Source organism: Perissodus microlepis, chromosome 13 (genome assembly GCF_051167445.1).
Source record: "Perissodus microlepis isolate ML-2025 ecotype Zambia chromosome 13, ASM5116744v1, whole genome shotgun sequence".
Lineage (NCBI taxonomy): Eukaryota > Metazoa > Chordata > Actinopteri > Cichliformes > Cichlidae > Perissodus > Perissodus microlepis.
This window is the reverse complement of record NC_140473.1, coordinates 820,316-834,581: the sequence shown is the minus strand read 5'-3', so window position 1 is coordinate 834,581 and position 14,266 is coordinate 820,316. Positions and strand designations below refer to the sequence as shown.

Genomic DNA, 14,266 nt, shown 5'->3' with positions numbered 1-14,266 from the left:
GGTAAGTAAATACAACAAAAAGCTCTGAAACCTGTGGCAAAAGTGAGGAACCTTAAAGGCAGGTGGCCTCTAAAGGCCTCTATGCAAACCAAGATGTGAAGGATGTCTGAAACGGATCTCCGAAAGTTCATTCTGTTCATGTGGACGTAGCGTTTTCAGTGGGAGAAACGTTTCGTCACTCATCCAGGAGACTTCTTCAGTCAGCTGACTGCAGGTTTCCAACCTTATAAACAGCACATTTGCATAATGACTGCAGCTCCACTGACTAACAATGGACTACCATTCACAGCTTTCTGAGTACATAGTACATAGTGAGTACATTAAAGTACATTAAAGTTAAGAGGGGGGACAAAATAGACAATTGTTTTGAGTGATGGACTCAGAAAGCTGTGTTTCTGTTTCCAGCAGACATAACCTTTGGCGATGTGCAACAATCAGAGTAAACAGTATATTTAGAGGACGTCTGGAAGCAAACACAGAGCCGTTTCCTTGTTGAGAATATTGAGCATTAAAGTTTCTATGAGTCGAGGTTAGACGCGTGATTATCCTCTTATTAGGGAAAATGTCTTTGTCCAGTACCACGTGGGAACATGAACCCACAAACTAAACGGTAATGTACCCACACTCATTTCACTTTTTCACTACAGTAAAACATCACAAGTCCGGTTATTTGAAACAATCACTGGATCCGCTCTCGACGCTGCCTTGGCACGGCACCTGAAGTTGTTCTTGGGGAAGCAGAACAAAGAGGGTCGCTGGGCAGCCATGTTGAAAATCAGCATTGTCCCCTTGCAGCAAGAAGGTCTAATTTCCTGGCTGGCTTGGCCGTTTCTTTGTCATGTTTACGTGTTCTCCTTATGCCTGTGCTATATTGTTATAATAAGGTCCAACAGGTCACAGCCTCTAACAGCTCTGCAGTGTTTTATGGGGACAAACCTTGCTAACGCCTATTGTTTTGCCCAGAACCAGAGCCAGCAATTGTGTTTCAGTAAATAAAATTTACTGGCATCTGCTTCCCATAAGGGACACAAATAATATTTCACATTCACACATCTGGACATTTCAGAATGGTCAGTTAACCTAACATGCATGATTTTAGACTGAGTGAACCCATGTAGGCATGTAAGGAAGAGGACTCTCTTACTATCATTATTTGTATTATAATTTGTACAGCACTTTATTTAGCATAACGATTTAACCATAGGTTTGCACATCAGTAACATTTGCACACAAGAGGTTTAATTATTTATTGAATATTTATTGAGTATTTTAATAATTGGCAGGTAGCCTTTTGTTCCGGCTCCTGCACGGCTGCTCCTCATCAAGAAACGTGGTGGTTGTCTGTGAGGAGGAAAGAATTGTTACTGGGAGCAAATAAGGCCAACTATGAAGGAGAACTAATGCAAATGTGCGTGCAAAGTCTAACGCACTGCAAAGAAGTAGCTGTTGAGATGAGATTACTCACCTGTCTTTCCTGTGTCCTCTCCAGGATGTTTGGGCAGATGTTTCCCCGGGGTCCAAACACCATTTAAAAGTTCCGGGAGAGGCAAAGGGAGTGTGGGGAATCTTTGTGCATGGGGTTTTTGGTGTTTCTTGAATAAATATTAAATATTTATTTAATAAAATGGTGTATTGTAGAATGTTGGTGGAACATTAGAATTTGGAAAACTCACCTGACATCGTTTAGGCCACTTAGAACACACAGGTGGACTTCTTCCTATGCTCTGAACCTTTCAGTCGTCAGCTACTATTAGACACTTGAATTTACAATATTTTTCTTATCTCAAGAGTAATCTCTGACAACTTATGATAACAAACATGTTGGAGTTCAGACTGAACTGCTCTTAAGTTTTAACCCCCCCAAAATAGAACATCCATATTAGCATCCATGTTCCTTCTTCAATGATGAAAAGTAACTTTCTGTTTAAACGACACCATCGCGGATTCAGCCCATTTCCCAGGTCTGTCATTGGCTGGTATGTAAAAACCAAGAACTCTATTTTTGTAGAAACAGGTACTTTTAATATCTAAAAACAAAAAGAAAACATATGCGCTCCCCACCTGAAAGTAAAGAAATGATTGTTTTGTAAAGACAGTGTGGAACAGCAAAAACCTGTCACAACGGGTTTGATATCTATGGCAACAATGTTTGCATGAACAGAATAAATAGTGACAGTTTTTTAACCTGGAAATTTAGTGTTTTATGATGTATATTTCACCATAATGTATAAACAGGTATTGTACTAGTGCTTAGTTGCACAGACATTCTGGCACCAAGTTAATTCCAGGGGGTTCACATGAACTGACTTCATATTTGGCAGACTGTTTGTCAGCGTCATGCACAGCATGGTTGTACACATAAAAACATCAGTTACAGAATCCCAGGGCTGATGAGGACAGGGGGGTGTGGCCTGATGAGTCCAACTTATCAGTCAGTTCATCAAATGAATCGTTCAGGATTTGCAGTCTTTTAGTGTATTTGTTCCAACCCTTTTAAGCTGTTTGCATTTTTGTAAATGATGGTAATTTAATGAAAAAGAGCTAGTTAACTTCAAATAGTGACCAGCTGACACATTAGATGTATTTTGGTATACTTCTAATTTATAGTTTGCATATTTTGATGTAGCATAGAGACTTCAGCTGCTTCTTCTTATCATTGGCTTCTGTCTGCAAAATGACTCCACCTACAGTGTAACGTGCACACACACATATGCACACAACATGATATGACAGATTTTGCCTTCCAGGGAAATGATGTCCAGCTTTGCACAACAGATATGTCATGAATCCCATCAACTGCAGTTCCACTCTCATTCCTGTCCACTCTGTACTGAGTATGCTTGGTTTGACTGAAGTTGTCAGAGAGCTGCAAATATGCCACAGCATGTGTCCCACAGAGGAGGGTTAGGGTCTGTGTGTCTGCTGGTGTCCACTTGGTAAGTGTGGAGTGTTCTCAACAATCCCCTTCTGTGCATTGTCTCCTGGACATCTTTGCATTTGTGCTTTACTGTAGTTTATCCCAAGGAAACATGATTTCTCAGGCAGTCAATCATTGCCCGTCTCGGTGTTGACTGATAATGTCCCGAGTCCATTTGATCATAGTCTCAGGAGATCGATAGAGAAAGATCAGTTTGGAGTAAAGTTCCTCTTCCAACTCCAGTTCCCCTGTCTCACGCACCTGAAACACACAGACGTGGTTAGTCGACATGGATTTTAAAGAATCGCTGCTCCAGACACGACTGTGTGTTTTTGTAGTTCCAATGTGTATGTGTGCGTTTAGCAATTTGGAAATACTAACTTTAATTATTCTCTGTTATTGGTGAGTCTACATTAAATGCATGTGTGTTATTATACATGCAGCGCACTTACCAAGAAGATATCAGTGCAGAGCTTGAGAATGCGGTCCACACAGGGCAGCTCCTCAAACATGATGGAGTGGGAGATCTCACTGAAGAAGCCACGGACAAACTTCCCAATGACTAAGACCACAGACACATACAGCCCCATGATACTGAAAAGAAGGGGGAAAATTACATTACATTATATTTTATTTATATCTATCCATATCTATCTATCTATCTATCTATCTTCATTCATTCAGTGGTCACAGTGGTAATCGGAGCACTAGGTGCAGTGACCTCCAAGCTAGGCGAGTGGCTCCAGCAGATCCCGGGAACAACATCGGAGATCTCTGTCCAGAAGAGCGCAGTCCTGGGAACAGCTAAGATACTGCGCAGGACCCTCAAGCTCCCAGGCCTCTGGTAGAGGACCCGAGCTTGAAGGATAAACCGCCCGCAGGGGCGTGAGGGGAATTTTTTTAATGTATTTATTTTTATTACATGTTTACACTGAAGTCAGCTAGTAAAAAAAACCAAACTTTAACTTATAACAGCATTTTAGTTTCCTGAATGCAATTAGAACTTCTTAACAGCTCTATAGAGATCATGCACCTTTTTTGTAAAGCAGCACTGCAAGTAAACTGAAAGAGACTCACAGTTACATCGAGATTATTTGGTCTTAATGACAACTCAGATTACACCTTAAAACATTCTTTCACACAGTGCTGTTTTCGTCACATCTTTAAGGACTTTGTCTGCCCCACATACAGTTATGAAACACTAATTAACCTCACGTGCATGTCTTTGGATTGTGAAAGCTAGAGAACCCCAAGGAACCCCCACGAGCATTAGGAGAACATACAAAGTCTGCACAGGGATGCCAGCCAGCGTCTGAAACCATGAGCCTGCTCGCTGTGAGGCAACACACAGTATCACCTCGTTAGAGCACTACACTCTCACACTGCAGGCTTACTTCTAGTACATAAAGCATTTAAAGCCTGTTCCTGCTGGAGGTTTCTTCCTGTTAAAAGGGAGTTTTTGCTTCCCACTGTTGCCAAGGTGCTTGCTCATTGCTCATATGATTGTTGGGGTTTGCTCTGTTTCCTTTGTATTATTGTAGGGTTTACCTTACAATATAAACATCTTGAGGCAATCATTGTTGTGATTTAGTGCTATATAAAAAAAATTCAACTGAACTGTTTCAGTTGAATGAATGTTTTTGCTGACTGATGCCCAGAACTCCTACATTCGTAGTTGTGTTTCTTACCCGTATCCTGCCAGAAAGCCCAGGCTGGGAGGACTGACTTTGTCACTGAATATGACCATGGGTAGTACACCACACTGTGAGGAGTCACAGTTCGCAATAGCAATGTCCCACCACTCCTGGTTCCCACTGCTATTTAGTGACAGGGTTATATCCATGTATCCAGCTTCATTACCTATAAGACAACAATCTGTTTCTCAATATCACATATGTTAAGGAGTAAAATATCTGGATGCTGACATCGAGCCAGTGACTGTTTTATTTTGCCTAGTGTTTGAGGTATACTCCAAATACTCCAAATACTCCAAATACCAACACTACTCTGCACTTTGGGGGATTTTGAGTTGGAGCATGGATGGAAAGCCTGTGACCCACAGATGTAGATTTCCTACAACTCTGTGAGGGATTTGCAGTTTTTTACTGAACTGTTGTGATGATTTATCAAAGGATCTTTGTTCCACATACTCACTCCTGTGACTGTAATGCTGTGATATTTTACATTAGTTCTTACTAACCACTGGCTCAGGTCACGATGAGTCGGCATTAGACGTCCTGCATGTTGTGGGGAAAATATTTGTTTGCTGCTTTATACATTATTTGTGCAGCTCCAAGGTCGACCAAGTCTTTAAGTTTAGGAGTATTTCTTTTAATAAAAAGTGTATTTGATGGTTTGTTTATGCATGTTGAGCGCATACTGGATTTGTGTTTTATAAGCATTTCCCCAGATATCACACAGAAGGTCATGCAAGCAAGTATGATTGAACAATATAGAATATATGATGTTTGCAGTCTTTGACTTTAAAAAGAATTTGCAAGAGACTTTGATATTTTGGCTTTAATACGATTACTGTGGGACATCGGAGCAGTTTGTGATGCATCATGACCAACAGATTTGATTATAGATTTTCTACGGTGTCTTTCATTGTTTTCTAGTAGTAGAATCTGTATGATCCCGAAATATTACGAATTTTGTTTTACTCAGATTCATTGTTATTATATTATCTTATAGCGTTATAGTTTAAAACCTGGTCTTCAGCTTATTGCATTTTCTACTTCATTCAGATACTTCCACAACACAATAAGCAATATTACTTTCAATGTCTTTGAAATTGGAGAGATGTCATTAATGTGACTCCTCCAAGCCCGTATGTGTGTAGTTTGTTAAGTACGGGTTTTCTGTATCTGCATCAAATGCTTTTTTAAGCTGTAAGAATACTCCCACAGCACATTCTTTGTTTTTGACAGGAGTGTATCTACAAACATATTTAGATCATGTGCTGTGGTTATGTTGGTTCTAAAGCCACAGTGTTGCATACAAAACATTGTTTTTTGTGATGCAAACTATTGCAAAATATTTGTTCCAGTATCTTAGAGGACTGCAGATGTTTATCTCCAGCGTTATATATCAGCACAACCTTTGAAATTTTCACCTTTCCAGGGAATAAACCATTTGCAATGACAAACTGCAGTGCAGGTAAATGTTTTCACCTTATATCCAGTGATGTCTTTGACTAAATCCATATCAAAGCCATCATAACCCATTGATCTCTTAAACTTAAATGATGTCACTATAGCAATAATTTCATCTTCATCTGTTGCCTTTATAAATATGGAGTTTATTTGTAGTTACACAAAGATGTCAAGTTTTTGCAGTTTTGTTGGCCATTAAGAACAAAACCATTCAAATCTTTCACAGTAAGTTGTCACTGATCATTGTGTTTGGTATTTGGGAGTTATTTGGATATTTCATCCTTTTAATTTATTTTATTGACAATAATATTAATACTTCCAATGCGTTTTTCTTATTATTTTTATTTTAATGTAAAAATCTAATGTTGTAACCTGTTTTGCAGTTTTTTTTATTATTCATGTCAATTAATCTTATAGATTTTTTCAGCTCCAGTTGTTCCTTTCTTTAACTATTTCATATACACTAGATATTTTTTCTTACATACACTCAGTATCCCATTTGAGTGCATCTACTTGCGGTGCTGCTCCGAGCTGGCAGCCAGTATCAGCAGCTCCCACCACCAAATTTCCCCTTGTGGGACAATTAAAGGATTCTTCTCTGTTCTACTTGTTAGGCGAGTGACTTTGTGCTTCTTGTTCAAACTATGCTGTATCATACGTATATATTAGTACTATATAGTAATAATTTGATTGTGGAAATTTTCATAATAAATAATTGTTCACTAACGTATTCATTATAATATAAAATCTGTAAACCTTCGTGCAGCTGACCGACTGGCTTGGCCTCAGCTCCATTGGGGGCACGGATGTACTTAGGAAACATACTGGGAACAAGCCTGGAAAAAATACAAGACAGCACCTGTTAAAAGAAGCACTATTCATTTTTTTCATTAATGTAAACACTTTTATTAACATAAACATCCCTCCAGAGAGAAAACCTACACTGGCTCAGTGCGGTTGCCAACCAGCAATGAAGCCAAGTCTGCTCTGACTGGGTTCCCAGGCTCCAGGTCGATAGAATGCTTATCAAAGGCATGTTCCACTGTTCCACCCTTACCCAGGTCCCTGAGAGAAAGGAAAGCAGAACATTTACAGCCTCAGTGACACGTCAGCAGAGCTCAAAAAGTCTGAGAGACTTTATGTTCACAACATGTTTCACATTTATCTGATAGAATACTTTCATTGTAATCCATTTTTATTATTTATTTTATGAATTACTTTGTTTATAAAAGCTAGATCTACTCCACTTGCCATCAGCAGGTGGTGTTGTAAAAAAGTGAGTGTCTATCAGACAACGATAAACTTGTCAGGATCAGATTCACCCACCCATCGGGTGGATATTACACATCTTGGCTGGCCTCAGGTCTGCCCCAGGTTTCCTCTTTGTAGGGCGTGTCCTAAACACCTCACCTAGGAGGCATCCTAGTCAGATGCCTGAACCACCTCCACAGGAGGACCAGTAACACTGATGACTGAGCCCTGTCAGCCTCTATAAAAAGCTTGTATCTGTTGCTTGTATCCACACTGTTGTTCTTTCAGTTACTACAGGACTGTAGGTGAGAACAGGAATGTAGATCAAATATGAAATCAACAGCTTATCACAGATGTGCAGAGATGATCCCACACTGCAGGCCAATCCATGACTGATAGTGTTTGTGTGCGTTTTCCTATCAACAAAATCTCCACCACCGCCGGCTGAAATGAGCCTCACTGTTTAGAGATGGCTGTAGACCAGGGGTCCCCAATCCCAGTCCACGAGGGCCGGTGTCCCTGCAGGTTTTAGATGTGTCCTTGATCCATCACAGCTGATTTAAATGGATAAATTACCTTCTCAACATGTCTTCAGTTCTCCAGAGGCCTGGTAATGAACTAATCATGTGATTCAGGTGTGTTGACCCAGGGTGAGATCTAAAACCTGCAGGACACCGGCCCTCGTGGACTGGGATTGGGGACCCCTGCTGTAGACAATAACTGTTGTACCTCTCTAACAAACATGCACTCTAATGTTGCTTAGATGAAGAATATCGTTTGATATTGTTTTACCTCTGAAAATTCCAGGACAGGCGAAGTGTGAGGTCAACAGGACCGAGTAACTCTTTAATGACTTCCTGCCTGCTCGGGGGACTGATCCTCCAAACAGATCCAGAACTACCCTCAATCATGGCTGTCACAATGTCCTCATAACTGTAGAGAATGATGAACTGCATGGCGACCTACACGCAAAGGAAGAAAAAAGTTTTAATGAAAAATCAACCAAAACAAAAACAACAAAATTATCCAAGTTTTAGACTAAACAGTGAGCCGGGGATGGAGCAGACAGAGCATAAACGTTACGGTTGGTCTGTCTACCCGGTATTTAGTGGTATTAAATGCTGGATGTGAAATTAAATTATTTACAATTCATGCTCTTAACACAACACAGGCGTGTGATTACACAGTGAAACAGGACATGCTCTGCAGATTCACACTGAGTGTCACAGAACAAGCAGAGATTAATCGATGTGAGCACAGAACAGCTAGAAATGCAGATGCTGTAACACTGTAGTAATTGTAGTACATTGAGGTAAACCGAACTGAAACCAATACGCACAGCATTGTCTTCAAACTCTTTGGCGAGTTGGTCATATTCATCCTCTGAAAAGGGCTTGATGTACTGCTGCTGCACACTCATGGTAAACAGGGGCTAGAAACACAGAAGAAAAACACGGGCCGATCATTCCCAGTTTGGAATCCGAGTAGAGCCTCGTGTGTGCAGAATGTGAAGGTTCACCGGTGATGACAGCATTTACATCAGTGAATACTTTCATTTCAGGAAAATCAAGGTAAAAACAACAACTGTTGAAAGAGGGCATTCAACTCGATTGAATTTTACTTCTATAGCACCAAATCACAACAACAGTCAACACGCTTAATATTAAAAAGGGAAGGAGGATGAAAAGGTAAGGACCCTACAGCAGCCAGACAGCCCCGTGGGAGCAAGCACTTTGTGACACTGGGAAGGAAAAACCATCAGCCACTGTGACTGGTTAGAGGTTCCCTATCTTGTAACCATATCCAGGGCTTAAAGTGATCCAGAGAGGCGTTTCATTCGGGGTTGGCTACCTTCCAAACTCCACGTTAATCCCTCATCACAATCAGTACAGTCTTAAAATGTGCCAAATAGCAGTTTATGTTCTTAGTTTTCTGCTTTCTGTTGTCTGTTAATTATTCTCAACAAGACCAAGCAAATGCATGAAATCATCCCTGTATGCTGTCTGCGTATGTGTATGTATGTATGTGTATGTATGTGTATGTATGTATGTGTATGTATGTATGTGTATGTATGTGTATGTATGTATGTGTATGTATGTGTATGTATGTATGTGTATGTATGTATGTGTATGTATGTATGTGTATGTATGTATGTGTATGTATGTATGTGTATGTATGTATGTGTATGTATGTATGTATGTGTATGTATGTATGTGTTTGACAGAAAGTAATAACAATAAATTAAATGAATCATTTATTAACATCAACTTAATTTGGAGCAATTTTATCAATACCCAAGAAACAATATTGAAGATTGTGTTACCTCATATCCACCCAGCTTGACAGTTACTGTGACGTCAATGGGATGGTTGACCACACCCACGACAGATCGGACCAATGAAATGAAGAGAAGGGGAAACCAGATGATGCAGATCAAGAAGAAGATAATAAGTCCACCCATGCCATATTTCACTATCTTCTTTTTCTTCTGCCCTTTAGGCTGTGGGTATTTCTGAGGGCAAAGAGATTGTTTTTACTAAAAAAAATAGTTTCAGATTTTCTTAACTTACTTCTTAAAAATACAACTTATTGTCCTCCTGATCTCATTAACCACAAGTCAGAAAAAAGGGACAAAAAAGTGGCAGCTCTCAGAGCTGCATTGCTGGTCCCACAATGCCTCTGGAATGACTTCTAAGCCAAACTGCTTATGAGGAGCCATCCAGTAAGCTCAGAAACGCCAAGGAGGTTCAGATAAGAATACTCTGAAACACAATAGCACTAAATCATGTTTAATATAAAAAAGACTCATTCGTCAGCATTCTTTTAATGAACTTTGATTTTGTTGCACTCGTATCTTTCATACCTTTTCTGTCTCACGGCTGCATTTAATGATGAAAATGTTGGCATAAATATCCTCCACACACATCCAGTTTGACAGAGACAATGTGGTATCGGTCCAAACCCAATCCATCACTGCTCGGAGCTCCACCAAGAACGGCACCAGGCGAAACCTACAAACACACACACGCAGTCAGTTTTGACTCCTGACCCATTTCACATACATATATCACACTTGATCTCAAACATACATGAAGTAGATGGTGTGTCTTTCCTTTGCAAGAAGACTAATAATGTTAAGCTGGACTTATGAAGAGGTTATGCTTCTCACTCAAGAGGGACGGGCCTCCTTCTTTTTGAAGTCCACATATGTTGGCTGTAGCTTCCCTTGGGTACGTAGGGTTAATTGTTGTAGGCAAGTAAAGATTTTCTTCCTGTCGCTGCTTGCGGGGCATCATCTTCTCTTGTCACTGAGAAGTGTGGTGATTTTAATCTGACAGTTGAGCTTGAAACAACAGTGGGTCAAGGGGAAATGCCCCTTCCCTTTGGGTAGTACGGTAACACTTTGACCTGTACTCAGGGACGTGATAGTTTGCTTTTCCTGAATGGTGCGGTTGGATGGATAAGGCCGCTGCAACCTTCAGGTGCAGCTGTTCTGCTTTTGGCTGTGTAAGGCATTCATTCTTGTTGCTGTGTCTGTGATGACGTCCACTATGGGCAGCTATAGTGGAGATGTGGCAAAATTTGAGCCATTTGGACAGGAAGCTTTTCTGGTTTGGTCAGGTCTCTATCTCATATGCTTTTCAGTAACTTATCCTAGCTGTCTCTAGCTGTAGTGTAGTGTCTCCCTGTTATGGTCCCCACTCACACCTGTTCACTTAAATAGGTGACATGATGGTGGGTTGAGGTTGGCCAGTGACGGTAATGACACTCCAGTGACGACTCACATGATTAATAGTGGACTCAAATAACTGGGAGTTTCTGTCAGATGTTTTAGAACTGAAGAAGCTCTTGGTCAAGAAGGGAAACATCTTCACAAATGGAAAATAAGTCCACAAGCTTTCTTTGAAAGCACTCGAAACTACCAAGAGTGACTAAGAACCTACAGATATCTGCAATACGCTGCATGGAGAGAGCAAAGACAAACACAGAGAACCTCAGACTTTCTTTGTGTACGTACCCTTGGAAGAGAAACAGATTGAGGTGGTTGTATTTCTTGGTAAGGAAGTTGCCAAGGATACGAGTGGGGTACCCACAGCGGATCTGATAAGCTGATAAGCCAAAGTAAATGCACTTGACAAAGTACCAGAGCTGTGCCACAAAGTTTTGGTTGAACATCCTAAGACAAGACGAGAGAAAGAACATAACGCTCAAACATAACACTTAGCTCATAAACCAGTTTATACAGTCAGGAAAACAGTTTGCAAAGTGGAAAATAATGAAAATTGTTGACTTCAGAGAGTGACTGCACAAATTTGACATTCATTGCCAAAGTACCAGAGGAATATTGTAGTCTGGACAGGCGGCTCAGACAAAGTAGGTCTGCTGTAATAACAGTTGCTGACAAAAGATGCCTTTGTCAGGAGACGTAAAAGCACCTGTGAAACAGTAACAATGTTATGGTCTTGGGTTGCTGTGAGCTCAGGGACAGGGCACCTCGCAGCTATTGATGAAACTACATAGTCTGCATTATATCAGTGCTCCCCCAACAATGACTCAAAAAGCAGAAACACAACGTTAACCATGATTTGAATTTGATTTAAAGAAGCATGCAAAAAAGAAACATCTTGCATTTTGGGGGGAAATTTTATGGGAATTTTTTTCCATATCATTGTGAGACTTACATAACAATAATTCTAATTTAACAATCCCCAAAACCAAGAGTCAAAGGACAAATAACAACAAATCCTAGTAATTCAAAATCTTAAAAAACACAATTTAGACAAAAAGGCTATTAAAAAATATCCAACTGACAATTCACTCTTTATGTCAAGGTGTTCAGGTTCTGTTTAGTCATGACCCATTTTACTGAAATCTCTGGTTACACTTCCAGTACCGACAGCCAGGAGATATTATATTTCCCTGATCTGCATGCCAAATATCCTTGAGAATATGCTTACCTCAAGTTGCTCTCTGTTGCAGATATTGGAGTGTGAATTTTACATAGGAAGCACTTAAGCATGGAAACAAGCGCTCATGTGAATGAGGCTGTATGTATAAAGTGCTTTGAGTTCTCAGGCAGAGTAGAAAAGCACTCTATAAGCACCGGTCCATTCGATGTGTGTGACTGATCAGAAATAGAAGAATTATAAAATGAGCATCAATTGCCTCAGTCTGGAGCTTCATGCCAGATCTTGGCTGAAGGAATGAGTCTGATTACAGGAGAAGCTTGCTGATGATCTGAAGCCAGTTGGGACTACAGTCATGAACACCATTACTAACACACTATGCGTATTGGATCCAATCTTGCAGTGTGTGTCCCGCCAGCCACAACTTTGAATTATTACTCTAAGTTGTGAATGTTGCCTTTATATTTGTCCCTAACATCCCTGATGCCAAACCTGAAACTTTTACACAGTTCTTTTGTATTTGGGCGACCTCAGCATTAGCAATATGCACCAAATTGTCTAACACAAACACATATACTTGGGGGTCTGTTTGCTCTGTGTGAGAGTCCTGGAGCATTTCCAGTGCTGTCCGTGCTCCATCCATGGAGAGAATCTGAGAGTCATTTTGAGGATTTGGTGCAGAGCAGGCCTCCAATGCTACGAAAGACCCAGCTACACTGGGAGCAGAATGAAAGACTGCTGCCTTATTCCATGTAATGAACTCTCAGCGTGCCCAGCTGTCCCCCTTCCCTTTTCTCTCACTAGCCTGCTCTGACAGTGTGCATCAGCTAGTTTAAGCATGTTAACTCCTCTCACATGCGCTTGCTTTCTTTCATTCGTCTCTGAAAAATGTGCTTGCAGAAGACAATGATTTCATGTCTTCAATTTTTTAAGCAGTGACACACTGTACATGCCTAACGCTATTGGTTTGTTAATTACTTAAAACAGAAATGTTAATGTAGGCAGCAATCCTTAACTGCCAGGCTTCGGTGCTGTGAATTGTGCCTGAGTCCAAATGAACTGCAACCAGGCCCAGCTCTTCACCTGTGCCATGACACACAGTAAAGCAAAGGGATACACAAGTTTGTACACCTTTAAAGTCACTCACTCCACAAATCTTAAAGACAAAGAGAATAGCGGGGAACAGTCCAACAACATGACCCCAACTACTACTCAGGCTTTCACCTGCAGCCTCTGTGACTGTACCCGTCTGACCGCTGTCAGAAATAAGTAACCCCGACCAAACACGTGGATAGCTGCTTTCTTAGATCTTATTTTCTAAGTTGTTCTGAATTTCTTGTATAAATCAACTGGAAAACCATCTGGTGTCACTGTTTCAGATTCCATATCTCACTTCCTATTTCTTCCAATAATTTTCTTTGAGGCTCTTTTTTTAATACTTTGTCTCTTTTGTAGCACTTTTTAGTTTTAGAAACATAACTTATATTTCCCATTAAAAAGTCTTTAGATGTTTCCCACTGCAGGGTGGTAACCTCAGAGCAGAGAGTCTGGGTTTGAATCTGCTGGCTGGCAGACAGGTGGGTCGTTTATCCAGTCTTCCCTGGATGAGCCCACGTAAACTCTGGCCTCAGTTTCTTGTTCTTGGCTGACAGGAGGCGTCCATGTGGCTGCAGCTGCCTGCTTCAAGGTTCAACATGTTGCGTATTCAGAGATGCTCTGCAGTATTCCTTGGTTGTAACAATCGCCTTTTTGCATTGCTGCTAGCTTCCCATGAGCTTGAAGCAGTAAATGGTTCTTCTATAGAGCTCCTCCACTCAAACTGAACACTCAAAGCACTTTTCACTGCAAACCTTATTCCCACATAAGGCTTGTAGTGCTTCTAGGCCTAAGCACCTCTAACTTTTGCACACACACCTCACACTTCCATGGATGCATTGGGACAACTCGGGGTTTTGTACCGAGGACACACTGACATGCAGAGTGCAGCAGTCAGTAATTTGATCCCTGACTGGTAGATGTTTGCTTTGAAGATCAAA

The 14,266-nt window shown here is 40.7% G+C and overlaps 1 protein-coding gene across 3 annotated transcripts in view; it reads right to left on the bottom strand.

Moving 5' to 3' along the window:
- Positions 1 to 416: 416 nt before the first annotated feature.
- The window catches only part of piezo1 (piezo type mechanosensitive ion channel component 1 (Er blood group)), an 84,454-nt gene continuing 70,604 nt past the window's right edge, over positions 417 to 14,266 (bottom strand). For 2 of the 3 annotated variants that reach the window (XM_084948959.1, XM_084948958.1), the window contains exons 45-54: positions 11,342 to 11,500; positions 10,187 to 10,334; positions 9,647 to 9,835; positions 8,663 to 8,755; positions 8,116 to 8,285; positions 7,015 to 7,137; positions 6,829 to 6,908; positions 4,606 to 4,777; positions 3,370 to 3,511; positions 417 to 3,178 (exon numbers count right to left, since the gene is read on the bottom strand). In XM_084948959.1, coding sequence (XP_084805085.1) covers positions 3,050 to 3,178; positions 3,370 to 3,511; positions 4,606 to 4,777; positions 6,829 to 6,908; positions 7,015 to 7,137; positions 8,116 to 8,285; positions 8,663 to 8,755; positions 9,647 to 9,835; positions 10,187 to 10,334; positions 11,342 to 11,500 — 1,405 coding nt within the window. In that variant the 3' untranslated portion in view covers positions 417 to 3,049. The remainder of the gene's footprint in view (positions 3,179 to 3,369; positions 3,512 to 4,605; positions 4,778 to 6,828; positions 6,909 to 7,014; positions 7,138 to 8,115; positions 8,286 to 8,662; positions 8,756 to 9,646; positions 9,836 to 10,186; positions 10,335 to 11,341; positions 11,501 to 14,266) is intronic. The other variant, XM_084948957.1, reaches the window with a different exon arrangement.